We start from the raw sequence: 25,256 nt of genomic DNA, 5'->3' as shown, positions 1-25,256 counted from the left end.
CGGGCTGGACTTCATGACACAATATCTCAACGGACTTTCCATCGTGGAAGAGGCAGCAATGATAGGCTCCCGCTCCATTCTCCAAATGATCGAATCTAGCGGCATCTCGGTCACAGGTAACAACACTCAAGACGGCGGATACCGCGGTACACCGCCCCTTCACCTAGCCATCATATACAACCACATCCAGGTAGCGACGTACCTCGCCGCGCGCGGCGCAGACACGCTCCACCACGACCTGTACGGCCGAACGGCAGTCGACTGGTTGCTACTCAAAGACCCATCAGGTGGCATTCACCGGGCAATAGGCCGATACATCCCAACGTTCACAGCCACACCGCGAGATACCCAGGTTGCTATCCTCAAAGAGAGCGTCGTCCTCCGCGCCAAAGAAACACTCGTCAAGGGTGACGGCAACTTGTACGACCTCGCCAAATGCCTGCAATTTCTGGACGACACCCCCGCTGTTAAAGCAGTGTCGGCTTGGACAGGCGCACTATGTGACCAGTGCGATGTTGATATTAAGTTGCACGAACATAGACATGTTTGTGCGGTTTGTCCCAATGTGGATCTTTGCGGCAGGTGTATTGGTCCTTATCAAGCTGGGAGTTTTTCGTTCCGGTCTTGTCAGGGGCATGATTTTTTGGATCTTGTCGTCGTTGACGGACAGAACATGGATGGGGATGTTGGTGCAGATGTGCATAGGAGCGTTATGACCGATGAGAAGAGGAGGGTGCTTGAGGGGATTGTTAAGAAGTATAGCGGTGAGGTTGTCGTGCGCTGAGCCCTGTCCTTTATTGTATTAGTCTAGCGTACCATGGCATAGCAATGCATTATTCGCCCTGAATGTTATCCTTAAGCTGTGGAGTACTATGCCGTGCAAATCCCCGGAAATAGAAGAGCTCCTTGTAGGGAAGTCAAGCCGCTACACCTAGGTAAAATTGTTGAAACTCGGATAAACGATCAATATACAGGCATTGAACGCTGTCAACAGTCATTTACTGACAATGGGACACACAGATATATACGTGGTACAAAAGACCTTGCCACTCGACATGTATAATATTTGCTTCCGAGCTATCCTACTTGCGATTTCGCGCACCCGCGGGAAGCCAACTTCCTGAACAACGCTCAAAAATTTCCTCCATGGAAATGCATTCGAGGATCTCTGGTGCGTCTCGAAGAGCACGGTGCAAGTTACTCCGGCCATACTCCGCCATGTTTTCGTATACTTCCCACCTTGTCCGATCGCCCAGGACTTTCTCCCTCAACATCGGGACAAGCGGGTACAGCGGGTCTTCTGGGCGGAGGGAGAGAGATTGCACCCAGTCTGTATAGGGAGTAGGTTTCATGGAGCGATGCGGATCAAGGCGACACAACAACTCAAACGCAGGACAGACATCAATAGCCTGCTCACGATCAGGGTGGATAAGATTAAAAGCACGCCCGATATTCTCATTCGACCTGGAGATATGCAATAGTGCCGCGGCAACAAAATCAACAGGGACAAATTCCTTCCGCTGTGTTGGTAGAAGCGGGTACGTGCCCATATCCATGCAGTTGGCGAAGAGCCGACTCATAAAGTCATCAGGATTACAGACGCCCGTGAGGCTATGCCCAATTACAAAACCAGGCCTGTGAATTGTGACCGGAACGCCATTGTCGATTGCGGACCAACCTATACTCTCAGCCACAAGTTGGCTCTGCGCGTAGCCTGTGTCGTAGTGTAGGGATGGCATGTGGTTTTCTGGACGCTCGTCTTCAGGGAGGTATTTTGTTCCCTGTACGAATCCTGTCGGGCCGTAGGAGGCTATTGTCGATGTGTAATGCGTTGTGTTTATGCGTTTGTGAGTCGCGAATTTGAGGATGTGCAGTGTTCCTAGGACGTTGTCTTTTCTGTGCGCGGCGTAGGTTGACAGGTAGTTGACTTTCGCTCCGAGGTGGAAGATCACGCTTGTCCATTGTGCGTAGTAGTTGTATTTCTCATCGGTTAATCCGAGATTGGGCTCACCGAAGGAGCCAGAGAGGACAATGATCTTTTCGAGATTAGATAGGGGGGAAAGTTGGTATTTGGTCAGGGTTTGATGGAGTCTTTCCCAGCCGTGGTCTTCATCGTCTGCTCGGATGAGGCAGGCTACTTGGGTGACCGTTGGTGTCTGGAGAAGCTCCGCAAGGAAAAAGGCTCCGACAAAGCCTGTGGCGCCTGTGAGGAAGACTCTGCCTTCGGTTGCGGCCTCCCAATCTGTTACTACTGGGTTATCAGGCGGAAGATGCACTCCCTGGCCCAACAGAGAGTCCTGAAGCCACAGTTTCTCATTGGCTGTTTTCTCGAGGGTAGCGGTTGGATCGTCTTTTTGTATGTGCATCACCAGCTCGACGAGTCCTTCTAGAGTTATATTGTCATAAATCACCGAAGCGGGCAATGAAATAGCAAAAGTATGGTGGATCCTAGCAATCAGGGTAGCCACCATTAGAGACGTTCCACCCAGGGCAATAAAATCATCATTGGGTTGTAGATTGTCATTAGGTAGGCCAAGGACGTCAAGCCATATAGTTTGAAGGTCAGCTTTTAGGCTGCTACTCTGGCAGGTGGCAGGATGGATGACGGCATGCTTAGACTCCAGAAACTGCGTATATTGGCGCTCCAGTTGATGGCGGTCAACTTTCCCGCTTGCCTTCAGTGGAAATCTCTCTATCAGTTCCAGGCGCGGGGCAAGAGACCGCGGACATCGTGCGATGTAATCTCTGCCTATATCTGCGGCCGTTGCCTCCGTCGACGTTGGAATGCAGAATGCTACCAGAAACGATGCCCTTCCGGGCTGCTCTGGGGTGATCTTGACGACTATAGCCGCGTGAACAAGAGATGTCTCCTGCAGGATGGACTCGATGGCTTCCAAGTCCACTCGCTGCCCACTAATCTTGACCTGGTTGTCCTTCCGCCCGATGTAGTAGTATAGACCGCTTTCATCGCGGCGCATCAGATCACCCGTTCGATAGGCGGTTCGTTGGTATTTGTAGTAAGAGGACTTGGGGAAGAAGATGAACTTGTCTTCTGTCCTTTTCTTGTCGCCAATGTACCCACCGGCCACACCTGCTCCCGCAACAAGAAGCTCCCCGACCTCTCCGACCCCTACAGGTGCAAAAGTCTCATCGACCAAATAAGCCTCAGTATTGCGAAACGGCTTACCGACGGGAATAGTACCACACTGCGCCTCCTCGGGTGAAACACAATGCGAGAGGGAGAAAACGCTACACTCCGTAGGTCCATACCCATTGATGATGCGCCGCGGCGGACCAACCTCAAAGATCGCCCTTATACTCTGAGCGTTGATTGCCTCGCCGCCCGTAATCAATGTATCGAGTGTTGCAAATGCACTGGGGCACGCGTAGGCGGCCACATTGAGCAAGGAGGTTGTAAGCTGTAAGACGTTAAGGCGCTGATCTCGTATGAAGTCCGACAGCGCCAGCGGGTCCAGGACGGTTTGGTTCGGGATAACAACAATCGTTGCGCCGTTGAGTAAACTTCCCCAGATATCGACGAGCGAGATGTCGAATACGGTACTCGCTGCGTGGCCGACTCGTTGGCCTGGCCTTATCCAGTTCGCGTTTGGATCAAGAAGAAGGTTGAGAAGGCCGGACGCAAAGAGCTGTACGGCTTTTGGTTTGCCGGTTGTACCGGAGGTATGGAAGATGTGCGAGCAGCTTCGACCTCTCTTTAATGGTTTCGCTGAGATGGTTGATTTAGCAACGTCCTTCTTGCTGGTGACAGTATGGTTGACGACGAGGTGCTTTAAGTCCCCCAGTCGATGTGCATTCTCTTGGTCGACGAGGACAAGTCTGCAGTCCAGGTTGTCAAGCATGCCTCGTAGGCCTCCGTCGTCCGCCTTTGTATTGAGTGGCACACACGGGCTCCCAGTGCATATAACGGCGACCTGGGCAAGGACATGGTTGATTCCTCTGGGGATGAGGATGCCGATGGGAGTATCGGCCGCGGAATCAGTAGCGCAGATCTGCCCGACGAGACACAAAGCCCGTTCGAGCAATTCGCCATAGGATAGCGTATATCCATCACTATCAACTGCGGTTAGGCTGGAGCTGATAGCAACCCGGTCTGCGAACGCGCTTGCGAGGCTGGATCCGCGGGTTTCGTCTTCGTTTGTCTTTGTGGGCGACATGTTGCTGGCAGGGTCGCTGGCTATCGCGGTGATGCAGGGAGTGTGAGGAGAGAATGGTTATAAGAGAGCTCTTTGAATCTACTCTCTCCACTAGAGGGCAATATTTATTAGATGCCCTGCTCTAAGTGACATATTCATCACCTCATGGCTCCATCTTTGCCTCCCGTGGGGGGGAGGAGGTTAGGGCTCCAATTCCGGAATGTCTGCTTTCAGAGGCGTTTCTATCATTATTCCGCCTCGTTCTCCGAGCATCTATCTCTGCATTGAGTATCTTGCATGTTCGGCGTTCTCAAGGTGTTGAGGTGACGCCGCGAAGAGGCGAGCTCTGGTGGGTGGGTGTATGAGACCATGGTGTGGTGCGCCTGGTCGGTTGTCATGCCCTTCCAATGAACTTCATCATATGGTGCGGATTACAGTGGCAGGTCAAATATCAGGGTCATCAAAGAAGGCGACCCTGGCGCAGGAGAATCAAATCCAACCCTCGCGCCACCCGCATGAGTGATCCGCGCAGGATAGATGGTGTTCAAGTTATTCTTCATGTAACTTACGCCTTCGCTGGAACGGCGACATAAAACAGGTTTTCTGATGCCACCTGACAATCCACAGATTATTAGGCAAAGTATGTCTACAATAAGCGGGCCACTGCGATATTTGTTCCAGGTGGATCTTATCGGGTGGGCTTGGAATTGATGCAGCGTTTCAGGACTGGCGTGGTATGTGTATGAGTGGTCACTGGTCATGAGTATAGCTCTCCAGAGTAGTCCGCGAGCCCATACGCCAATCGTGCTTGTGTCAAAAACGAGACCGTGAATGTTCTAGATGTCTCAATATGCGCTTGGCTGATTCGCTGTGTAACCAGGCCGCGCAGTGTAGGCAAACACCCCCTCTTTGCCTCGAATATCTCTCTAGCAGTTTTGCGCATCCGTGACCCGCCCGGTATAAACGATTGGTAATGTTCAGGGTTACACAGCGTTTCGCACCAGTCCAACAACATATAAATCGTGCAATAATCAAGGCCTCCACCGAAACCTCAAGCCGATCCTAAACTCTACTCACCACCCAGCAGACTTCGAGATCTAGAGATTAACACGCTCCAACGGACATGCCAGCCGAACCACTGAAGAAGATAATCGTTGTCTATGGCGCAACTGGTAAGTTACTCAGATACTTTCAGTCAGCAAAACTGTTCTCTACGAGCTAGGTCTAATGATCTTCCGACAGGCGTCCAAGGAACAGCGGTATCGCTCTCCTTACTGCAAAGCAAGCAGAATCTTGTCATTAGGGCACTAACCCGCAACCCTGACTCTGAAAAGGCGCGTAACTTAGCTCGTCTAGGTGCCGATATTGTCAGAGGAGACGGGCACGACGATGATGATATGAAAGCTGCGCTGCAGGGCGCATGGGGATTCTGGCTGAATACGCACCATCATGACGATGTAGGTGACATTTGAATAATCCTGTTCCCATACCATAGCAAAGTGCGGTTTTCACTAACTACTCTGGTTTACCCACCTGTGCAGGCCGTGATGAAACCCGACGGCCCAACCGATGAAGATCTCGGACGTCGACTAGTTACGCTTGCTGCAGAGGCGGGCGTCAAGGTGTTTATCTACAGTACCTGTGGCTCGCCGGCGGAGATTACGAACGGGAAGGCGCCTGTTCCTGGTATGGATGGTAAGTATTTCTCGTGGCCCTTAGGAGCAATGGTTCTTGCCTTTTCATGACACGGGATTCAGAAGGGCCTCCATTTTAAGGCTGTATTGTACTAACTACATTCTAAGCAAAACACCGAGTTGAGCTCTACGCTCGCGAATTGCCTTCCTTCGAAGCCGTAATCGGCGCCTGGCCAGCGTGGTACTTCGAGAACTTCATTGACGCGGAATATGCAGCCGCATTTGGTGGATTTCCCATGAAACCAGATGAAGAGGGATATATGACTTTCACGAGTCCCCGCGTTGGAGGCGAAGGGACTGTTCAGACGGTCTCAGTGGCAGATGACTTTGGAGAGATGGTACATGCGCTATTCCTAAATCCAAGCAAATGGCACGGATGTACGGTTCCGCTTATGAGCGATGCGTTTTTGTATGAGGATATGGTGGCGGCTTTTACGGAAGGTTTGTGGATATCTCGCCCTACGCCATTTGCCGGATGCTTTTCCGACGGAGACATTGACTGACTGGTATTCTAGTGGCGGGAAAGAAAGCAAGATATATCCCCATGGAGTCATACGAAGATTTCCCGACGCACGGCAACTCCGTTCTCGTCGAGCTGCAGGATGTATACCGGTATATGCAGAATGCCAATGGGTGGTTCTTTGGCGAGCCGGATAACGCAGACATCTGCCAGCGGCTTAAGGACCAGGCTCGGTTGGATAAGGGCGTGGAACCGGAGCGGCTTACTACCATGAAGGCGTACTTTGCTAAGCATTATGGGGGTGAATGCGGTTGCCAGTGGCTGGCTTAGTGGGCTCTTGTGGTGGTATCATGTTCGGACATGTTGACCTTGGACACTTTCGAATGCCGAAGGGCTATCTCTGATGGAGTTATATTTCATCTGATAAGGATTGTTGTGTAATGGCAGGTCGTGGTTGACGTCAAATTGAATATTGTTTGATCGCTTTCTCTGTGCAACCTTCCGTTTCCAACATGGCGGGATCACAACCCGTGTCTAGACTCTGGTCCGTTGCCATAAATCAAGACGAAACAACGCCACCACCTTGTGATCGTGGCTGTATATGTGACACACAATCTGCAGCATTGCACCTGTAGTGAGGTTTGTTTTGAGGTCTGGGCAACCAAAGTCGGCGGCGTGATGTTCCAGCGTAATCTAGGTTTTAGGGTCATTAAAACTCAAGGCCACTTATCACCCAATGGTCGAAGTGTATTCGTCAAGGGGGCATGGAGCCGAGGGATGTAGTTTGGGTTTCTACGACTTGTGACGCAATATGTCGACAAGAGCGTGGTCATCTGCTGCTTAAGTTGATTTCTGGAAATTTCCACTCATCCAGAGCGGTGCGATCGAAGGCCGTCTTCAGAACCTGTATTTTAGCATATAAATTGAGCGTTGCTTGGGCTGATAAGGACGCAAGTCGTAGTTGACATCAAGACACAATCTCCCACAATACAGCTATGGCCAATATCCAGCGAGTGAAATCCGAGCTTGAAATAGCTGGGGCCGTGCTTGGCCCGGACGACGAAGGGTATGAGGAAGGTCTACGAGGGTGGTCTGATCTTATTTACCGGCGAGCGGTATGTCCCATCCATAGCACTTTAACGTCCGATCATCCTGGTTCATGATACTAATCCGCCCATCTAGGCTGTCGTCGTCCGTCCAATACAGGCCGAAGACATAGCCAGGGTTGTTGAGTATGCCAGGAAGCATTCTATTGACCTGGCCGCTCGTGGCGGTGCCCATTCAACGAGCGCGACTTCCTCAACGGAGGGGGGTATGCTTATCGACCTTGGGAAGGGAATGACCAGAGTCACTGTAAACCCAGACGATCAAACCGTTACCGTGCAAGGTGGTGCAACATGGGGCAACGTCGCAAAAGAGGTTGGCAAGTATCCGCTCTCCATGAACATAGGCACCGTCAGCCTCGTCGGCGTTGGAGGGCTGAGCTTGCAGGGCGGGTATGGATATCATACTCCGCAGCACGGCGTCGTGCTCGACACCATCCTTGCGGCAAAAGTCGTCACGGGCGCCGGGGAGATACTGACCGCGTCTCCCGAGGAGAATGAAGATCTATTCTGGGCCATCCGCGGTGCTGCAATGAATGTTGGCGTTGTTTGCGAGATTACTTTCCAGGCATATCCCCAGCCCAACCTGATCTGGTATGGCATGAACAGCTACGCGGCCGACGATGTTATGAACGTCGCCGAAGCTCTGAATGCCTCTCTTCTCCACCCCCAGGGAAGAGCAGCCGCGCATTGTTTTGTCCATTTGCTCCCCGACGATATGCAGACTCCCGTCGTTAGCACGGTGCTATTCTTCAATGGCGCTGAAGAAGAGGCACACGAGCACTTTGCCCCAGTGCTGAAGATAAAACCCATCAAGGAAGACATGGAAATGCGCCCCTTCTCCGAGACATGCACGATTCTCGACTCAATGGTACAGCCGGGTGGCCGCAAAATGGAAATAGGGTTCCAGATAACCCTGCCTCCGCGTCCTGCGTTCGTCAAAAACTTATGCGACGCCATGATCGCCAAGCTCAGGCAGGAACCTGACCTTGCGCATAGCTCCGTGGAGATCGATTACCTTGATCCAAGCCAAATCTGCAAGGTTCCTGTTTCGGCGACTGCGTTTGCTACGAGGGTTAGATGCTTGCATGCGACTTCCATGTTGCAGTGGTCTGATGCCAGCAAGGATGAAGAATTTATTGAGTTTGGGCACGAGCTCCGGAAGATGGCGGAAGAGGAGTTACTGGGGCAGGGCCAGAAACAGACAACTACAACATCTAACTTTATTGATTATACCCATGGTAGGTTCTTCCCCATCCTGGATGGCAACCACTTTGGCTGACCTTTTGCAGAGAATAAATTGTCTCCCTCGGAAATGTTTGGTGAGAATGCGGAGAGGTTGCTGCAGGTTAAGGCCAAATATGACCCGGATAACCTATTCAACAAGCAGAACCCCATCGTTTGATGACAACTCAAGCATTGGCACTCAAAACATGACGCTAGTGGAGTGGACGGGGGTAGGAACACCCCAAAATCGTGCTACTAGTCCATTATTTGTTTAGCCTTGTTATTGAAAATTGTATTTTATGTCATCAGAAAGCTGTATCTTAGTTCATGTTGCTAGCCAGTCTCCAATAGGACGATCCCTTGATTTTCAAAGCAGATTATCCTCTGATTTTGTAGATAAGCTGGGAAACCTCTTGATAGAAGATTACATGAATATATCTGGAAGCACTCCTCGAGCTATATCCACTTTGATCTTCGGCTTGTATAGATGGTCTCTAATACAGGGGACCGGCTATCTCACCCACCGCTCCACCACTACCATATTCTTCTACCGTAAACACCATTCATACCCATTCCATCCCTTTGGTTTCAGCGCCTACGCAGTTCATGTTCTATATATTCCCGAAGGTAGCGCTAATTATTATCACAGCTCCCACGGATCATAGCCTGCGGCGTCTCAAGGAACTTCTCGTCCTCGGCAAAAATCACGACAGATTCTCCCTGCGAACCCGTAAGAGTGCAGAAACCGCCGCCGGGTGATGTGATTCTGTAGACGGTGAGGGGGTCATCTATAAACTGTCATTAGAATCTTCAGCCTAGTAAGATGGGTGAAATGAGAGAAGTACCGATGGTGACAGGCTGCGTGTCAGTTGGAATAAGCAGGCTGTATGACTCCTCGTTGTTCTCGCCGTAGAATGTTAGAGAGACGTTGAATGCGGATGTAGCCGCCGCCAAGGCAGAGAGGGTTGCGAGGGTGAATTTCATGGCGAATTTCTATAGAGTAGGATGTGTCTTGTGCAGTGCTGTCTGTCTCGAACATTTCATTTCTTGACAGGATGAGATGTGTTTTATATACATTCCCCCGTCTACAATTGGCGTGGCTAAATATAGATCAGATCAGGCAGATAAACTCAAACTTGGCGATCAGCAGTGTAGATCCGGTACATAGTGGCCATGTTCCACGTTTCTTGAGACGAGCGCGCCATGGTTCCGTATACGGATAGGGCTCCACGCATATGATCAGTCATACGAAGCATTGTTGCGACGTCATTCGGCTTACATCTGTTGATTCGTTGAATGATTGGGCCTTTTTGAAACAATGTAAGATCAGAAGCCGAGTAAGTGACGTGGACTTGGCGCGCCTGAGGCTGTATCGCGGACAAATTGAGTAGAGATAGGATCGACTGGAAGGCATCGCTGTGCCTCTTTTCATGAGTTTGGCATTATCCTGCGATTTGACTGCTGGGCGATGGTAAAGGAGATAATACTGTTCGTTGTTGTATACCTAAGGCAGCGGATAAGTCCTACAGGCCGCCACGTTAGCATTTTACGGGAAAAAGAACCGTACATATGAGCGTTGCCAGTTAAGTTGATTACTGTTGTTTTTTTTTATTTGCTCTATTTCATCTTGACCTGTCAAATTCTTGTCGCGCTGGTCGTGGGGTTTCGATGAAATTGCGGAGATATATTCCTTGGGCTGCCGGCTGCCGGGTTTTCGGATACATCCGGCAAATGGAGAACGCCTTTCGATGTACAGGGGATGACAGGGAACGAAAATCTCAAAGAAATTATAATGTGATCCGGGTATCTAGTTTTACAAAACAAAAACAAAAACTAAAAATCCCCAACTGCCGCCTTTAATCCTCTACGTCGGTCGCTCCTTCTAAGTCCCTGGTAACTCGTGCCCTCGACACCCTGCCGCTTCTTGGTCGACACGGCCCAAAAACCTGCTTCATAATGCTTTGGTAACGTCAAGTCATATCTGCTTTGAGATCGGCAGCAGCTCTCAGGGCGATCGCCACCAAAATGGGTGCGAGGTGGACCATGCTTTCTAAATCGCCGGTATCCCAGCCTCCAAACTGATGGAGTTTCATGAAGGCGTCCGGCTTTTCCTCTCCACCCAGGTACTTGAGATAGTCATCATCGTACTCCGCATAGACGAGGTATATTTCATGCCGATCTTGACAGACGTGGATGCGTCTTCCTTTCTTATTGAGATAACCACCTATATCAGGGTGATTGGTTATCCACGCGACCATCTGCGCGGCTTCTTGCATGGCGATATCCTTTTCCTGCTTGTCTCTCAGCACGGCCTTGACCTCCACCAGAGCCCGTATGCGTTTCCCTTCCCTTTTGTCCTCCGTTGCTACAAGATAACCGTCCGTCCGCGCAGTGTACGATGCGGTCGCAAAGTCCGCGAGGAGAGGAACGCGGTGGAGCGTCCACTCAAACGGCAAATTGAAGTGCATGATAAGCGCACAAAGCAGGTCGAGTAGCGCAGCATTGACGATTTGTTCGTCTATGGTCGCGGGATAGATGATTTTTCGAACCTCGGGGTCGCCAGGGCTCTTGAGTGAGGATGGCGTGTCAACGAATTGGCGTCTATGGGCTTTGGCTTTTCCAAATAGCGGAGACTCGTCTTCTGTCTCCTCGTCATCAGGTCGGGCTGTCCCCATTTGTCGCGTTGGGGTCGTAAAGGGATCATTGTCGAGGCTCAGTCGGCCAGTTTGCTTTACCACTTCCGCATATGATATGTTGGGGTTCCGTTGGCGCAGGTTATAGTTTGGAGGAGTCGCGGTAACACTTGTACTCATCACATCCGTTTTGACCCTGGCCGCTTGCCGCTGATGAAGGTGAACGAGGGCGAAGGACGACTCTGGTACCTTGTTAAAGTGCAAATGCTCGCAATACCGGTGCCAGGAGCGGTATCCAGCCAGAAGCTCTTTGGCTTCATCTTTCCATTCTGCCAGTCCCGCATGCTCCCAGTCAAACTTGTGGATTTTTTTCACGGACCGGATAACTTGGAACCGCAAGTATTGTTCCTCGTCGACGTTCGAGCCTGAGTGTAGCTTCTTCGCAGCATGAAGGGAGGTAGATTTGAAGCCTGCTTCTTGAACAAGAGTTCGCCACTCGGAGATTGAAGATGGGAGTACTGACTTTGGGTTACTACTGTCAGCCATTGTACAGAGAAGGCAAGATGAGGCTGAGATAAAGGTACGGCAATAAGTGAGAAGTAGGTGGAGGTGGGACTTGCCAAAATGGCGGGGGACAGGATTAAACAAGTTCAGCCTCACCTAAGCGCCAGCAATCCATTACCCCGCCTTCGTTACCTAGCAGGCAGCATCAGAGATTTAACTTGATTCACAGCCTTTGTCCTGGCGCAGTGAATGTGAATTTGATGGTGACTATGCCAGCCAATCAACGGGCGAGAGGCGTTGGTTACGGCGGCAACGCACGTGACCACAACAATCCGTCGGCGACGTTTCTCTCTCTTTCTCCTTCCATCTTCGCCTTTCTTCATCATCCTAATCATCCACGAAGCGAGTTCCAGCATACGCAAAATGGACGCTGAACTACGCGATATCCGAAAAGCTCGTCGCGAGCAGCTGATCGATACATACCATGCCCTCGCCAACTTCGAGCCTTGTCTCTCCACCGCCGATCTCCAATCCATCCGCATTCAGCAGCTTCCCATGGCACTTGAAGGCGACGACTGTCCTAGATTCTTCGCTCAATATGGTGCTGCTGTTCGGAAGCCCGAGGTCTGCTCACTTGATCCGTACTTGTCGTTCGAGAACCGCCCCTTCTACGACGCTCAAGCTCTTGCCGCGTACCTGACTCAGTACTTTAACCACTGCGTCCTGCCGGAGCGTGCGTCCAAGCCTGCCGGTGTGGCCTATTCAGAGTAAGCACCACGCTTAAACCTTTTCTGTGGCTATATTCTAACCCATTTGATATAGCTGGGGAAACTTCGGCTTCGGCGACCTTGTCGACCTGACGCGGGGGTCTCGTTGGCAGGTGAAGACAACTTGGCACATGCCGAGGAGCGGTTCCCCTCACATTGTCGTCTCTCTGTTCAGCGAAATGGCCGAAGGTAACGCGCTATTCCACGGTGAAATCAAGACTGCCATTCGTATCATGTACCGTCGGTTGAAGACTGCTTCGCTTCGTCCCCATATTATTGCACCGGTAAGCCTGCCACATTCTAGACAGGAGGAAGAAGTACTGATTTCCGCCCTAGGTTCTATTATTCTCTGCGATTGGTGATAAGCATCTTCGCGTCATCGAAGCTTACCACGACGGCAAACAGCTCGTCATGCGCACGACTCCACTCTTCGACCTGAGTAAGCCAGACGAGGATCTGTTCATAAGCTTGACGAAATGGGGCCTTGGCGGTCCTAGTGCACAGCCGACAACCTTGACTTGAAGTCTTTGAAATCGTGCTTTGTTATGTATGGAGTATCGGCGTTCGCACACTATACCCCCGTGGAATACTTGTTTAGATTGGTAGGATTAATGGTTATGAACGATGCAGTGTAACGCTAAGCGGTCTATTCTATTTCATGAACAATTCTATGACTTTTCTCCATCTCATCTTCAAATCAAGATAACGTCTCTCAAAGACAAAGACCCCCCTACTCCACCGGCCATGTTCCACGTTTTTTCGAGACGAGCGCGCCATGGTTCCGTATACGGATACGTCTTCCACGCAGATGATCGGTCACGGTCATAGGGACCATCCTTGCGACGTCACTCGGCTTACATCTGTCATCATTCGGCTTACATCTGTTGTTTCGTTGAATGATTGGGCCTGTTTGAAACAATGTAAGATCAGAAGCCGAGTAAGTGACGTGGACTTGGCGCGCCTGAGGCTGTATCGCAGACGGAATGAATGCAAATGACATCGATTGGAAGGCTGAGCTGTATCTCTTCAGCTGAAACTGGATATATCCTGCGATTCGGCTGTTGGAGGGGAATTGTGGATGATACGCAGCAACCTGTTCGTGAATCTATGCCTGAGGCAATAGGTGACTCCTGCACGGACGCATCGTTGGCGGCTGGCGGCTTGTAGAAAAATCGAACTAATCCTGGTTGCCGATATATTGGGACATTGAAAAGCCGTCATTGTTTAGTGTTCGCTCTGATTCATTTCGCATTAACAGGCCCGATTCCTAGTACCTGACATTGTGGTGTGTTCGTAAGGCTTCGGAGATATATTCTTAGGGCTTGCGACATTTGGATACTTCCAATGCCCGACAAACGTACATCAATATATAGGGGATGGTTAGAAACGGACATTTTATGCGATTCGAAATGCTACTACGGTATCTAATCCTACAGAGATAAATAGAAAACCAAAGACGAGTATCTCCAAGTGATGCCTTTCATCCTCTGTATCGTTCGCTCCTTCCTAGCGATGTTCCTGACCACTGAGCCTGGCCCACAACTCCTTTGTTTCTCATCAAATGAACCGCAACACACCTGGCATGAGGAAGAAGATTGCAATTCGGACCACTAGGGAGACAGAAATTGGTATTCGTGTGAAAATGTTCCACGTTACAAAGCCTTGTCCGCTTTCAGATCTGCCTCGGCCCGCAATGCGATCGCGAAGAGGATCTTGCCTAGTTCCCTCATGTGGCTGTGCTCTCGTATATCGAAGGGACCATATTCACGAATTGTCATAAATGCGTCCGAGTCCTGACTAGGGTCATTGAGATACGCGACATAGTCGCTGTTGTATTCGGGAACGAGGATAAAGATCTGGTGGCGATCCTGGGAAATATGGATGCGTCTTCCCGGTTTGTTAAGACGGCCACCGGCATCAGGGTAGGTCTTCAACCAGGCAACTGTCTGCGCAGCTTCTTGCATGCATATTTGATGCCTTTTCTTGCCCCTTAGCACCGGCTTGACCTCGACCAGCGCGCGGACCCTTTTTTCGAGTGGTACTTTTTTGGTGCATCTCAAACACCCGTCCGTTCGAGCATTGTAGTTCTCAGTGTTGAAATGGGCCTTGAGTGGAAGACGGCGAAGTGTCCAGCGGAGTGGCAATCCTGTCTGGATTATCAGGGCTTTGAGTAAGTCGAGCACAGCAGTGTTGACTATTTGCTCGTCCTCGGTGGACGGGAAGACCTCTGAAACATGTTCTGCGTCGTCGGCGCCCCATTCAGAGGCTGGGCTATCCTGTGACGGGCTAGATTTGGTTGTGGAGTCTTGGGATGGGGTATTTTCTGGCTTCCCACTCTCCGATTTCTTGCCCTTTGATTTCCGGTCTTCTGTTGGGCTAAGCAGTTCCTCATCAGACTCGTCCTCGGCTATGGACCCTTCTGGCGTATGATGATCTCCCAAGTTCATCTTATGGACCTTGTTCATCAAGGCCGTTACGTTCATGTTGAGCTGTTGGGGTTTCCGTTCTCTGAAGGCGTGCGGCGACGAAACGGTCACGTTGGAAGTCATGAAGTCGGCATCTATCTCGGTACATTCTCGTTGGTGCTCTCGCACCAAGGCAAACGTGGACTCCTCCATTAGCCCATTGGATCGTAGTGAATTGAGGTACTTGATCCAGGATCCATAGCTTCTGAGATGCTTTCGTGCCCTATCTTCCCACTCGGCGAGACCAGCCCCGGACCAATTGAAGTTTCTATGTCCTTTGTTCCGGACCCAGAGAACATGCAGTCGCAGAAACTGCTCCAGCTTGATATTAGAAGCACTCTCGAACTTGACGCCGGGACTGTGTACTGAGGCTGTAGTGGTGATGCCGCACTGCTGGACGCGTTTGCGCCAGGCAGACCTAGAGGCGGGTAGAGGCTTTAGATCCAACGTCTGCATGGTCGCCATTTTGAGCGGCTTAACAGAGTCGAGGCAGACGAGATCGAAGATGCAGGACAGGCTAGGGGTGGGGAGGGGGGTGCTGATGTGTTATGTGGTGATGGTGTTTCGAACGAACACAGTGGCAAGCGAGTGGGGGACATGGTCGAGCAAGGTCGGCCTCAACTAGGTACCAAGCAGCCAAGCGGCACCTACCCCTCTTCTTCGAGCCACCAGGCAGCGGCAGAGATTTCACATCACAGCCTGGGCTTGGTACTGGCGTAGTGAATTCAAATGTTATAGTGAACGTGACAGCCAATCAGATGCCACGAGGCGCTAGTTACGGCGGCAACGCACGTGACCACAACAACACCTCCTTCTCCTTCTCCTCTCCGGCTTCTCTTCTCTTCTATCTCTTCCCTCTCTCTCCCCTTTTCCCCACCATCATCTTCCTCATCTACCTCGCGCAGCTTCAGCACACCCAACATGGACCCGAAGCTCCTTGCCGCTCGCAAGGCTAGGCGCAAGAAGCTGGCCAAAATCTACCGAGCTCTCCCCGAGTTCAACCCCGTCCTCTCCTCCGGCAATCTCCACAGTCTTGGCATCCAGCAGCAGCCCATGAGTCTCGAAGGAGAAGACCGTCCGCATTACTTCGCCCGCTATGACGCTCCGGTGCAGAAGCCCGATCACGAGGGTCTAAGACACTACGTCGAATTCGATCAGAATCCCTTCTACGATGCGCAAATGCTTGGCGGCTTCCTGAGCCTCTACTTTGACTACTGTGAGCTGCCAGAGGAAGAGTCGCACCCCGCCGGTGCTTACTACCGAGAGTTAGTCTTCTAGTCCATTTCTCTTGTTGGTGTGCCATTTTAACAGATATTGTTTAGTTGGGGAGACTTCAACTTCGGCGAGCTTTCAGACCTGACGTGGGGTAGCCAGTGGCAGGTAGAGACGACCTGGCACATGGAAACCAAACCCGTCCCTCACATGGTCGTCTCGATGTTTAGCGACATGCTTGATGTACCTGGTCTCTATTATGGAGAAGTCAAGACTGCCATTCGCGTCACGCATGGTAGACTAAGGGACCCCGCATTCCGTGGCGATATCACTGCTCCAGTACGCCCACTCCCCGATTTCGGAAGGAAGACTACATACTAATACCCTGTAGGTCCTTATCTTCTCTGCAATTGGTGGACACCACCTTCGTGTTATTGAGGCCTATCATGATGGAGAGAAGCTTATCATGCGCACCACGAAGCCCTACGACATGAGCAAGCGGGACGATAACCTGATCAACGAACTTACCAGGTGGCGTCTGGGAGGACCAACCGACAAGACAACAAAGCTTGTTTAGATTGTCGTCATTTGGACTTGCTATGTATGAATTATTGGCGTTCGCACACTATACCCGGATGGAATACTGGTTTGGAATGGTAGGAGTCGATGGTTATGAACAATTCACTGTAAGGCTAAGCACAGTTTACTCTATTTGAGGAATGATTTTATGGCTTTTCCCCATTTCACTATCCCAGAATGAAAACACCCTCCATGTGACAATCCTATTCTATCACCCGCTCACAAAACCGACTCCAAGACCGAATTTTCTCCCCATAAAACCAAAACAAGATCGGACTCGGCATCAAAACAACCCCCAACCCAGCCAAAACCGTACTCGTCCACTCAACACCTAACCTCTGATACACAGAACTCCCCCAAAGCGGAAATGTCGCAGACACCAGACTGCGCACAGCAACATGGATCGAAATCGCACTATTCGCGTGCGGGATATACACGTCCACGATGTATATTATCCCCGCTATGAAGATGAGTTGCAGGGCGCAGCCGAGGAAGAAACAACTTAGGACTTGGGCTACCCAGTGAGCGGATATTGTCCAGCCGAACCATAATAGAGAGGGAATCAGGAGGACTGCGCCAAGGATCATGGGCGGGAGACGGTCTTCGGGCTTTGGGGTCCCGAATTTGAGTTTGGGCCAGTAGGAGTAGATTGTGTGTAGAGAGACGATGAGCCACGCTGCTATCACGCCTAAAATGACGCTTAGGAATGGTAATGAGGCGTTAGGGGCGGACCACCCTCGGTTCTTGAATGCGTAGGGGAACATTTGGTAGGAGAGATACAATGTTCCATAGACGAGCGTGAGGTATAGCGTGATGATGATCAATATCGGCTCCTGCGCCATCATTTTGACGGGCATTTTGCCGTATCGTTGGACTAGGGCCCCAAGATCAAGAGAGTGTTTCTCCGAGGGCGCAATGTACCTCTCATCACAGGTTTCCTTCCGTACGGCTTTCGCTTTTCGTTCGAGAATGCGCTTTCGCGAGGACTCATGAACCGTAAAGGGCGTTAAAATCGCCACGCAGCCATAAACAATAAGCGTAACCCATGCAATCCACCGCCACCCGTAGCTATCTACCACAAAAGCACCTGCAATGGGTCCAACGGAGGAACCCAGATTCATACTTGTCGCCGAGAGACCTATGGCAATAGCCCTTGTCTCAACGGGCCATACCTCAGCAAGCATACCAGAACCCACAGCCAATGCTCCCGAACCGAGCGTCCCCTGCAGAAATCGTGAAATTATAATCGTCGCTGGATTAGAAGCAAGACCAAGCGGAATCTGAAAAACAGCACACCCGATCAAAGAGATAAACAGCGGCACGGCATTCCCTACAATCTGAGACAACGGCGCGAAGAATAACGGTCCAACCGCGAACCCTGCGACGAATAACGAGACACCGAGATCCATTACTATTGTTGCGACTTCGAATTCGGACGCTGTTGTTGAGGATGCGGGGCCGAAGATTGAGCTGCTGAAGGAGGTGAGGAAGATCATGACGCATGCGATGGATGTGAATTTTATTTTTTTGAACATGGGCCAGTACTGGGGGTCTGCCGGGTCGTTTGAGGAAAATGTTATGAGGTATTTGTCGTCATTTTGGGGATCCGAGTTGGAGGTGTTGGAGGAGTTGGGGATATGTACTAGTCGGGTCGTGGAGGGGATGTTCTTCTCTGGGTCTTTCTCTTGGGATCCGATCTGGACGAGGGTCGTTGTTGTTGATGTTGGTTCGGACATCATGATGGTGTTTAGCTCCTTTTGGTGATGTCGAGATATTGTAGGGCTTTATACAACCAAGGTAAGATCAGCCCTAGGCAAACCTTCCCTCTTTGATTCGTCGTCGTAAGGCAAAGCAGGGGATGAATGCGATCTACGCCGACGTAATCCATGCCATACCAGCTTACGCCAACGCAGGGACAGAACGAAACCTGAGACCTTCCGTTGAAGATCAAGGGAAACTCAAATCACGACGACGATGTGCAAGGGATCACGCTCAAATTTATTCCATGCAGAGTGCAAATCCTGCTTAATCGACGTGGAGCTGATCGGCACATAAAGTCCTCTTAGGGCTCGCTGAGATATCCGCGCCCCTCTTGTGCTCCACCCGGAGTTCGAGCCGAGATAGGGAGGTACAGCGATAGAGAATATGATAGGTGGATTTGGATCAAATTTGTTCTAGACGTAATGCTTAGCGAGACTTGGAGTATGATGGAGCCCAACGAGGTTGGGCACGGTTGCTGTTCCTTCGACAGATTGTGTTCGGCCACGGCTACGGCCACGGCCAACTGAAGCTGACTCGTTATCGATGGAGTAGATATATAAAAGAATGATATCAGTGCTCAATCCTTATCATCTGCTTCCTGGTGTGCAGACCCGATACCAAAGTCCCTGACCTCTCCATGCGTTTTAAGTCTCCACTCCCGTAGTCCGCTCGATAAAGCTTGTGTAAACACCTTGTCATATTCAATTCCGTCGTCGATAGCACCAGGCCTACTCTTCCGCCAGAACGCCCAATCGTCTAGCATGAAATCCTTAGAGCGAAGTATCCCTGTTGCAATATCAACAATACCGGGCCTTTCAGAGCAGGTATAGAATACCGTTGCGCCGCAATGTGAACAGAATGTTCGACGGACGCCTTCACTTGATTCATAGGCTTTGCTTGACCCGAGGAGGAGGTTATCTGGTAGGGAAGGGATGATGTGATCCCTTGCGACGAAGAGCCATCCTATAACGTGTGTTCCTGTGACGAGCCGGCAGTCCCTGCAGACGTCGAGGGATGCGAGCCATTTGGACGTATCGGATGGGTGAAGCCACCCTTTGCTTTCTGGGGAGGCGATGTATGCCGGTCTTGGGCGGGATATGGTAAATGAGATGCCGCCGCAGTGGCATTGTGCTAGGAGGTTGTTATTCTCTCCATCGCTTGACAGAAAAGGTGTGGGTGAAGTATCTGGGAGCGAGACACCACCAGGCTGTGTCTCATAAACATTTAATTCCTTCCCTCCAATGGTTGGCAACAGTGCAGCTAACACACCGCCACCGGTTGCAGGAACAAAATAATGCTCATCAATTACCCACAAGCCCTCGGTGCCATCCTCCGTCTCATCAAAGATCGAAATGGAAATATTCCACAACCCACCCTCACCCCATTGCTTTGCGCGATCGGCAATATGGCATCCGCATGTAGAGCAGAAGTACTTTGTTGAGGTTGCGGTTTCGTGGATGTAGCCTGTCATATTACCAGGAGTGGACGGATGAATGAACGATGCTTCGACTCCTACCGGAAGGGGGGCATGAAATGTGGCCAGCGCTCCATGGGTCGTGCGGCAGATGGAGCAGTGGCAGAGGTGTGTTTTTAGTGGGAGCGCGGCCAGTGGGAGGGTAAGTGTGAAGTGTACGCTGCGGCAACGACAGGTTGCTGTTAGACTCTTCGTATCGGCCATGTTTCAACTGGTGTTGAGAAATCAAGACTGAATTAGGACGGAAATGCAGTGGGTATTTGTGGAAGGTGGAGGGAGGGGAGGGGCATGGTCTATGAAAGGATGCGGGGGCTCGTATTCGCTTGATCTGCGGCTCTCCTTCAAATTTCGGTTCCGTATACTAGACCTACGCCACGTATTAAAACGAGAAATGCAAATAGTCATGGTTAGGTTCTACCTACCTTTGGAGCTTTACTGTGATTTTCCTCCTATCGTCCAGTCAACAGGATTATAGTGAGCTATGGTTCAGTAGGAGCCGTCGTCTGAGTTGGAGTTCGCCCTTTTCGTCCATAGAATTGCTTGATATTTGCACAGTGAGGGTGCGCTTTGACGGGGATGAGGAAGGCACTGTGGGGTTTTGTGGTGGTCGTGGTGGTGTGGACTTGGTTTCGTATACTGGCAGTAGGTCAGAGGAGGAAAGGCCGACATCAAATTGAGCTGGTGTAGGTTGGCCTGATGTAGGTTTTTCGGCAACGGCGTCGGGTTGCGCTTTGCTGGCGGGGAGGCAGCCGCGGATGCACATCTTAGTAGGTTGGAGGCTCACAGTGGCGAAGGCTAAAGGACGAAATAAGCGCAGTGGCAGAGGTTCAGTTGTGGAGGAATGGTTTGGGAGGTGAAAGCAGGTAAAAGCGAGGCTGATGAAATGTGATCGATTTTGTAGCGGACATCGGTAGTTACTTCCGATTGATTGGGCTGCCAATGGATGGCGGAAAATCTTTCCAGGGGATATTCTGGGAAGCAATTTGACTCAAGGGAACTACACAGGTGAATATATAGATAGACAAAGGTCTGTTGATGACTCGGTGTGGAATGTGCATAGCAGTAAGCTTAACAGCCCAGACAACAACCGAATGGCAACTGTAGAGGGAGTCACCTAATCCTATCCCAAAATCTACAATAAACGGCCGGCCCCTGGCCGCGAATCATTGCGTAGTCTAACCATTGGATTCAACCCGAATAGAATCCCACGCTGTCCCATCGCGAACTCCTCGCTCACAAACAACTAATTCCTTTTGCTCCTGTTCGCCAGCCTTGACAACTCTAAGCGCACCATCACGCCCAACTAGAAGGACGCTCCCGCCATCTGGATGTTGCCGCGCGCAGAATAGCTCCCGATTATCATGATACTCCGAGCGAGCGACAAGCCGCCATTCGGCCCTGTTATTATGTCCCAGATACCTCCCCGACGCGACGCTCTTGAACCCCAGCCACAAATCGTCGTTCTCCACGCAGCGCCAATGGGCCGAAGTATCGCTGGCCATGTTCGGGCTCCGAAGCGCTGGGATTCCGTTACGAAGTGCAAGAATGAACCCGATCCCGCGGTCTCGGATGATGAACGTCCCGTTGGTATGTAGACAGGAGATTGCTCCTTGCAAAGTGATGGACTCCATTTTAACTTGCAACTCGTTCATGGTCGACGAACCGACTGAGGAGGGCGTTGGGATAGGCGGTGGCGTGTTAGGCTGCAACATGCTAGTGTCTAGCAATGCCTCCGGGTTGAGTGGCGGTGATAGGTATATAGTGTCTCGTAGTGTGAGATGCATGCGTCGGAATGTTTGCGCATTATCAATTGCGCAGTCAAGGAGAAATGAAAGTGTCATGGGAGAAATGAGAAATTGCGGAAGAGGCAAGAGCGCGTCACGGGTGGGGGACTGTTCCTGCCAACATACCTTAGGGCTAGATATTTAGGTAGCATGGAAACAGGACTTTTCTGCCAAATTCGGTTCAGAATACTGCGTTAATGTCTAATGCGACGGTAAGTCCTCAAGCCTGATTTTACTCCAATTGAGGTCCAACCATCCGCGTTATAAAAGCAGGAACATCCAGTCCGTCCTCTAGGTACCAATTCCTCCTACTAGCCAAACCCTGAGTAATATCAATACTCAGCTCGAGCCCACAATTGTCCAGACTCAGGCCCCTCTTCAACAGAATCCGCACTATCTCGTCGTGCCCGTCAGTAAGGTTGTCCGTATGGGTAAGAGCCGCGTGCAGCGGGGTCCCGACCGATCCTTACTGCCTAAGGTTGATACTAGGATACTTTTCGAGAAGAAGCTTGAAGTTGTGGATATCGCCACTGCATGCTAGATGGTGTGCTAAATTCTCCCCGGCATCAACGTGATGCACGTTCACACTGTCTTGTAATAGGAGCATCGTTGTCGCATCTCTGTCGGCATGTATCGCGGCGCGAATTAATACCGTTGGATCACTGGGGTCCGCTTGACGGTTTGGGTCCGCTCCCGCGTCGAGCAGGAGTGATAGACAATCGGTGCTGGATACCCTGTACTCGAGCGATGCTCTCAGCGTGTGCGCCACCTCCCACCGGGCACGTTCGGATCTGCGACCATGGGCTAAAAGCAGTCGTACCATTTCCCTGTTATCAACAGCGGCTGCGAGGTACAGCCCGCTACCAAAGTACCCGTTGCAATAGCTCATGTTTACCCCGTCTATGTCCGAAAGCAGACCCTTCACTGGTTCGACGTCTCCATACAAGACCAAAAGCGGTAGCTGGTTCGAGGGTTCGATATCGCCATAACAGCCGGGGTTCTCGATGTATCCCCTTCGACGGCAAAACACCACTGGTGGGTAATTTGCCCCTGCAGCCGCGTATATATACCTCTGCAAATTGGGCGCATCTGGGACTTCTACGACTTCGCCCTGTACGCGGAATTTCAACAAGGCCTTGCTGTGGAAATACCATACCGCTGAATCTACGGAAAGATGTTGAAGATGATGGACGAAGCGGGGTGGTTGGATTCGTCTGACGAAGCAGCGCGACCATATCAGATCGAATGAATTCGCAAAGTTTGTTAGAGGGATTCAAACAAATATACAATGAACAGCGCACGGCAAACGAGTCTTGACTTCGATGATCCAGAGTCAGGGTCATGGCATGTACAGATTTGAGTGGTAACTGGGATAACGAAATCGAAGACCAGCTCCAGTATTTCGAGAGGGAGATCGAGGAGATGCATGTTCAAGAGGGTTTCGTGAGCGGCACATTTGTGCAGATCAGCAATCAACACAAACAATTCGTCTAGCAGATATAAGAAGTCGCTCAGAGCGAATTTCATTAACGAGGCTCAATCATTGGGGCTTACCTGCGCATATCTCTTGACGCAAATTGTGACTCAAGAGCACAGACGCTAGCGTTTAACCCCTGGACAAAATAGGTCCCCGAAACAATGGCACAGCCTGTCCGAACCCATACATTGTACGAACATTTGAATAGAGATAGATAACGACTCATTTAATCGTGTGATTTTTCCCCCCCGCAAATATATAAATTTACAGGTTACCACACTTAAAGTGCAATGAATTACACCAAAGCTCTAATAGTTGTCTCATAATCCTCCGGCTCCCTCCCCAAAATCTCACCAAGCGTAGGCGTAACAACAGCCGTCTCACCGCGCCTAATAGCCTCCCAGGCCGTAGTCCACTCCCTCGACAGATCAACCCCATGATAAGTGTGCCGTCCTTCATGAGGCAACTTCACATACTCATCAACGCTAATCTCCCTGATCTTGACATCCTTCCCAATAGCACGACCAAGGACTTCAACCGTCTCCTTGAGAGAAAATACCTTGGACCCAGTAAGAAGAACAACCTTATTCACATACTCAAACTCCGCCGCTGGGCTCCCACCCGTGATAGTCGCATACCTCGCAACTAACTTCGCACTGGCCTCCCCAAGCTCATCCCTCTTAACCCACGCAACACCCGGACCACTCCCATCATGCGGGATGCTAATCTCACTCGTCGGACGACTCAAATCAAACCAATTCGTGTAAATAGGAAAGGACTCGGAGTAAATCCCCTCCCGGATAGACGTGAATGTAATCGGCGTAGAGTCCGAAAGGGTCGACAGAAACTCCTCCGTCGCTAGATGCGCGCCCATAACGTGCGCGACGGAGTTATTGCTGTAGTTTCCCGCAAAGCCGAGAGAGGAGTAGAAGATGTGTTTTACGCCGCTTTTTGGGGCGGCGAGGATAGCTTTTTTGTGGGCCTGCATTTTCTTATTAATCCACCATCGCAGGTTGAGGGCGATGTTTCAAGGTTCTGTTGGGTAGGCGCACCTGAATACGATGCTCAATTTCAAACGAGGCATACGAGATTAACATCAGGACGTCAACACCGTCAAAGGCAGTATCCAATGTAGCGGGATCATCATAATCTGCCTTCCTGATCGTCGCGCCTGCATCAGCAGCGTAGGAAAGAGACTCCGGCTTGCGGGCGATCAGTATAAGCTGCGATGCTGGGACAAGCTTAAGCAGGTGCTTGACGATGCTTGAGCCGAGGCCGCCGGTAGCAGGGAAGACGCCGATTCGAGACATTTTCGGATATTGCGATTGGCAAGCTCAATAGTCAAGGCTGAGTGCTGGTGTTGCTTTTTGCGGGGTTGAGATAGAATTGGACCGTGAATTTAAGGAGTTCGTTGGATTAGAAATCGAGTTGATCCACCCGGCATCATCGGCTGAAACCCGAAAGAGAGGCTTAAGCGGGCCGCATGCCAAGCCTTTATAATCATGACGTCATGTCATTGTGGGGGTGAGCTGGCGACCATTGGATTCTTAGGGCTCTGCTGATAATAACGGTTACTTTTTTGTGCACTACAGTATCATGTTACACGGTTAGTCCGCCCATGCATAACAAGCTTGCGTTGTTCAATCGCATTGCTTGCGGACCGAGTCCTAGTGGCAAGTCCGAGAGAAAGTCCGACCCTGACAAGCGCTTACAGGTACCGAAGAACAGGGAACTGAGGTCTCGATCGACGGAACCACTGCCAGGAACAACGTGCTCACAGCGCATGGACCATGTCTTGTGTCTGATAGTACATCTCCGTACTCTTATTGACGGCAAAGTCTCCACAACATAAGCTTACTGTCTAGGGCCTGCATAATGGGAATGGACAAATCAGGGCTGTCATGCATAGACGGATGATCTCTGCCATTTGTCTCTTGACTATTGAGCTCGAACAGAGATCTG

General features: G+C 50.9%; 12 protein-coding genes across 12 annotated transcripts; 4 read left to right on the top strand and 8 right to left on the bottom strand.

The window, feature by feature from the left end:
* Positions 1 to 1,082: 1,082 nt before the first annotated feature.
* BDV14DRAFT_198959 (non-ribosomal peptide synthetase) lies at positions 1,083 to 4,175 on the bottom strand (the record flags this gene model as incomplete). The annotated part of the gene is made up of 1 exon (XM_073773116.1): positions 1,083 to 4,175. The coding sequence occupies one exon, from the start codon at positions 4,173 to 4,175 to the stop codon at positions 1,083 to 1,085; it is 3,093 nt and encodes a 1,030-aa protein (XP_073629467.1).
* Positions 4,176 to 5,150: 975 nt separating this feature from the next.
* BDV14DRAFT_171198 (NmrA/HSCARG family protein) lies at positions 5,151 to 6,872 on the top strand. The gene is made up of 5 exons (XM_073768351.1): positions 5,151 to 5,326; positions 5,397 to 5,611; positions 5,696 to 5,849; positions 5,957 to 6,289; positions 6,364 to 6,872. Exons 1-5 carry the CDS (start codon positions 5,278 to 5,280, stop codon positions 6,636 to 6,638), a joined length of 1,026 nt encoding a protein of 341 aa, XP_073629466.1. The 5' UTR covers positions 5,151 to 5,277; the 3' UTR covers positions 6,639 to 6,872.
* A 331-nt stretch (positions 6,873 to 7,203) lies between these two features.
* Positions 7,204 to 9,015, top strand: BDV14DRAFT_39313 (FAD-binding oxidoreductase). Its single transcript, XM_073776677.1, has 3 exons — positions 7,204 to 7,423; positions 7,491 to 8,652; positions 8,704 to 9,015. The coding sequence occupies exons 1-3, from the start codon at positions 7,304 to 7,306 to the stop codon at positions 8,814 to 8,816; spliced, it is 1,395 nt and encodes a 464-aa protein (XP_073629465.1). The 5' UTR covers positions 7,204 to 7,303; the 3' UTR covers positions 8,817 to 9,015.
* Positions 9,016 to 9,271: 256 nt separating this feature from the next.
* On the bottom strand, positions 9,272 to 9,622 carry BDV14DRAFT_198956 (uncharacterized protein; the record flags this gene model as incomplete). Its single annotated transcript, XM_073773115.1, has 2 exons — positions 9,272 to 9,426; positions 9,484 to 9,622. 2 exons carry the CDS (start codon positions 9,620 to 9,622, stop codon positions 9,272 to 9,274), a joined length of 294 nt encoding a protein of 97 aa, XP_073629464.1.
* Positions 9,623 to 10,235: 613 nt separating this feature from the next.
* BDV14DRAFT_171191 (uncharacterized protein) lies at positions 10,236 to 12,013 on the bottom strand. The gene has a single exon (XM_073768350.1). It carries the CDS (start codon positions 11,815 to 11,817, stop codon positions 10,609 to 10,611), a length of 1,209 nt encoding a protein of 402 aa, XP_073629463.1. The 5' UTR covers positions 11,818 to 12,013; the 3' UTR covers positions 10,236 to 10,608.
* A 185-nt stretch (positions 12,014 to 12,198) lies between these two features.
* On the top strand, positions 12,199 to 13,064 carry BDV14DRAFT_198954 (uncharacterized protein; the record flags this gene model as incomplete). The annotated part of the gene is made up of 3 exons (XM_073773114.1): positions 12,199 to 12,542; positions 12,598 to 12,826; positions 12,879 to 13,064. The coding sequence occupies 3 exons, from the start codon at positions 12,199 to 12,201 to the stop codon at positions 13,062 to 13,064; spliced, it is 759 nt and encodes a 252-aa protein (XP_073629462.1).
* Positions 13,065 to 14,194: 1,130 nt separating this feature from the next.
* Positions 14,195 to 15,472, bottom strand: BDV14DRAFT_198953 (uncharacterized protein; the record flags this gene model as incomplete). Its single annotated transcript, XM_073773113.1, has 1 exon — positions 14,195 to 15,472. One exon carries the CDS (start codon positions 15,470 to 15,472, stop codon positions 14,195 to 14,197), a length of 1,278 nt encoding a protein of 425 aa, XP_073629461.1.
* A 388-nt stretch (positions 15,473 to 15,860) lies between these two features.
* BDV14DRAFT_171185 (uncharacterized protein) lies at positions 15,861 to 16,954 on the top strand. Its single transcript, XM_073768349.1, has 3 exons — positions 15,861 to 16,272; positions 16,330 to 16,558; positions 16,611 to 16,954. Exons 1-3 carry the CDS (start codon positions 15,929 to 15,931, stop codon positions 16,794 to 16,796), a joined length of 759 nt encoding a protein of 252 aa, XP_073629460.1. The 5' UTR covers positions 15,861 to 15,928; the 3' UTR covers positions 16,797 to 16,954.
* BDV14DRAFT_171183 (MFS general substrate transporter) lies at positions 16,955 to 18,802 on the bottom strand. Its single transcript, XM_073768348.1, has one exon. The coding sequence runs from the start codon at positions 18,535 to 18,537 to the stop codon at positions 17,002 to 17,004; it is 1,536 nt and encodes a 511-aa protein (XP_073629459.1). The 5' UTR covers positions 18,538 to 18,802; the 3' UTR covers positions 16,955 to 17,001.
* A 192-nt stretch (positions 18,803 to 18,994) lies between these two features.
* Positions 18,995 to 20,237, bottom strand: BDV14DRAFT_208060 (GFA family protein; the record flags this gene model as incomplete). Its single annotated transcript, XM_073775317.1, has 1 exon — positions 18,995 to 20,237. One exon carries the CDS (start codon positions 20,235 to 20,237, stop codon positions 19,137 to 19,139), a length of 1,101 nt encoding a protein of 366 aa, XP_073629458.1. The 3' UTR covers positions 18,995 to 19,136.
* A 265-nt stretch (positions 20,238 to 20,502) lies between these two features.
* Positions 20,503 to 21,874, bottom strand: BDV14DRAFT_198949 (uncharacterized protein; the record flags this gene model as incomplete). Its single annotated transcript, XM_073773112.1, has 2 exons — positions 20,503 to 20,828; positions 21,271 to 21,874. The coding sequence occupies 2 exons, from the start codon at positions 21,872 to 21,874 to the stop codon at positions 20,503 to 20,505; spliced, it is 930 nt and encodes a 309-aa protein (XP_073629457.1).
* A 1,584-nt stretch (positions 21,875 to 23,458) lies between these two features.
* BDV14DRAFT_171181 (uncharacterized protein) lies at positions 23,459 to 24,722 on the bottom strand. Its single transcript, XM_073768347.1, has 2 exons — positions 24,347 to 24,722; positions 23,459 to 24,276 (listed from the first exon to the last, which is right to left on the bottom strand). Exons 1-2 carry the CDS (start codon positions 24,602 to 24,604, stop codon positions 23,590 to 23,592), a joined length of 945 nt encoding a protein of 314 aa, XP_073629456.1. The 5' UTR covers positions 24,605 to 24,722; the 3' UTR covers positions 23,459 to 23,589.
* Positions 24,723 to 25,256: the final 534 nt, after the last annotated feature.

This window comes from Aspergillus stella-maris (genome assembly GCF_047715825.1).
Source record: "Aspergillus stella-maris strain CBS 113639 unplaced genomic scaffold BDV14scaffold_19, whole genome shotgun sequence".
In the NCBI taxonomy this organism is placed as follows: Eukaryota; Fungi; Ascomycota; class Eurotiomycetes; order Eurotiales; family Aspergillaceae; genus Aspergillus; species Aspergillus stella-maris.
This window is presented reverse-complemented; position numbering and strand designations above follow the sequence as displayed.

What these genes read in the sequence shown, in the direction of transcription:
- BDV14DRAFT_171191 (XM_073768350.1), bottom strand. Translation starts at nt 11,817, where the DNA reads ATGGCTGACAGTAGTAACCCAAAGTCAGTACTCCCATCTTCAATCTCC.
- BDV14DRAFT_171185 (XM_073768349.1), top strand. Translation starts at nt 15,929, where the DNA reads ATGGACCCGAAGCTCCTTGCCGCTCGCAAGGCTAGGCGCAAGAAGCTG. An exon ending in GCCGGTGCTTACTACCGAGA is followed by an intron (nt 16,273 to 16,329) that starts GTTAGTCTTCTA and finishes GATATTGTTTAG; the next exon opens with TTGGGGAGACTTCAACTTCG. An exon ending in GTGGCGATATCACTGCTCCA is followed by an intron (nt 16,559 to 16,610) that starts GTACGCCCACTC and finishes AATACCCTGTAG; the next exon opens with GTCCTTATCTTCTCTGCAAT.
- BDV14DRAFT_171198 (XM_073768351.1), top strand. Translation starts at nt 5,278, where the DNA reads ATGCCAGCCGAACCACTGAAGAAGATAATCGTTGTCTATGGCGCAACT. An exon ending in GCCTGTTCCTGGTATGGATG is followed by an intron (nt 5,850 to 5,956) that starts GTAAGTATTTCT and finishes CTACATTCTAAG; the next exon opens with CAAAACACCGAGTTGAGCTC. An exon ending in GGTGGCGGCTTTTACGGAAG is followed by an intron (nt 6,290 to 6,363) that starts GTTTGTGGATAT and finishes CTGGTATTCTAG; the next exon opens with TGGCGGGAAAGAAAGCAAGA.
- BDV14DRAFT_171183 (XM_073768348.1), bottom strand. Translation starts at nt 18,537, where the DNA reads ATGATGTCCGAACCAACATCAACAACAACGACCCTCGTCCAGATCGGA.
- BDV14DRAFT_171181 (XM_073768347.1), bottom strand. Translation starts at nt 24,604, where the DNA reads ATGTCTCGAATCGGCGTCTTCCCTGCTACCGGCGGCCTCGGCTCAAGC. An exon ending in AAATTGAGCATCGTATTCAG is followed by an intron (nt 24,277 to 24,346) that starts GTGCGCCTACCC and finishes AAGAAAATGCAG; the next exon opens with GCCCACAAAAAAGCTATCCT.
- BDV14DRAFT_39313 (XM_073776677.1), top strand. Translation starts at nt 7,304, where the DNA reads ATGGCCAATATCCAGCGAGTGAAATCCGAGCTTGAAATAGCTGGGGCC. An exon ending in ATCTTATTTACCGGCGAGCG is followed by an intron (nt 7,424 to 7,490) that starts GTATGTCCCATC and finishes CCGCCCATCTAG; the next exon opens with GCTGTCGTCGTCCGTCCAAT. An exon ending in CTTTATTGATTATACCCATG is followed by an intron (nt 8,653 to 8,703) that starts GTAGGTTCTTCC and finishes GACCTTTTGCAG; the next exon opens with AGAATAAATTGTCTCCCTCG.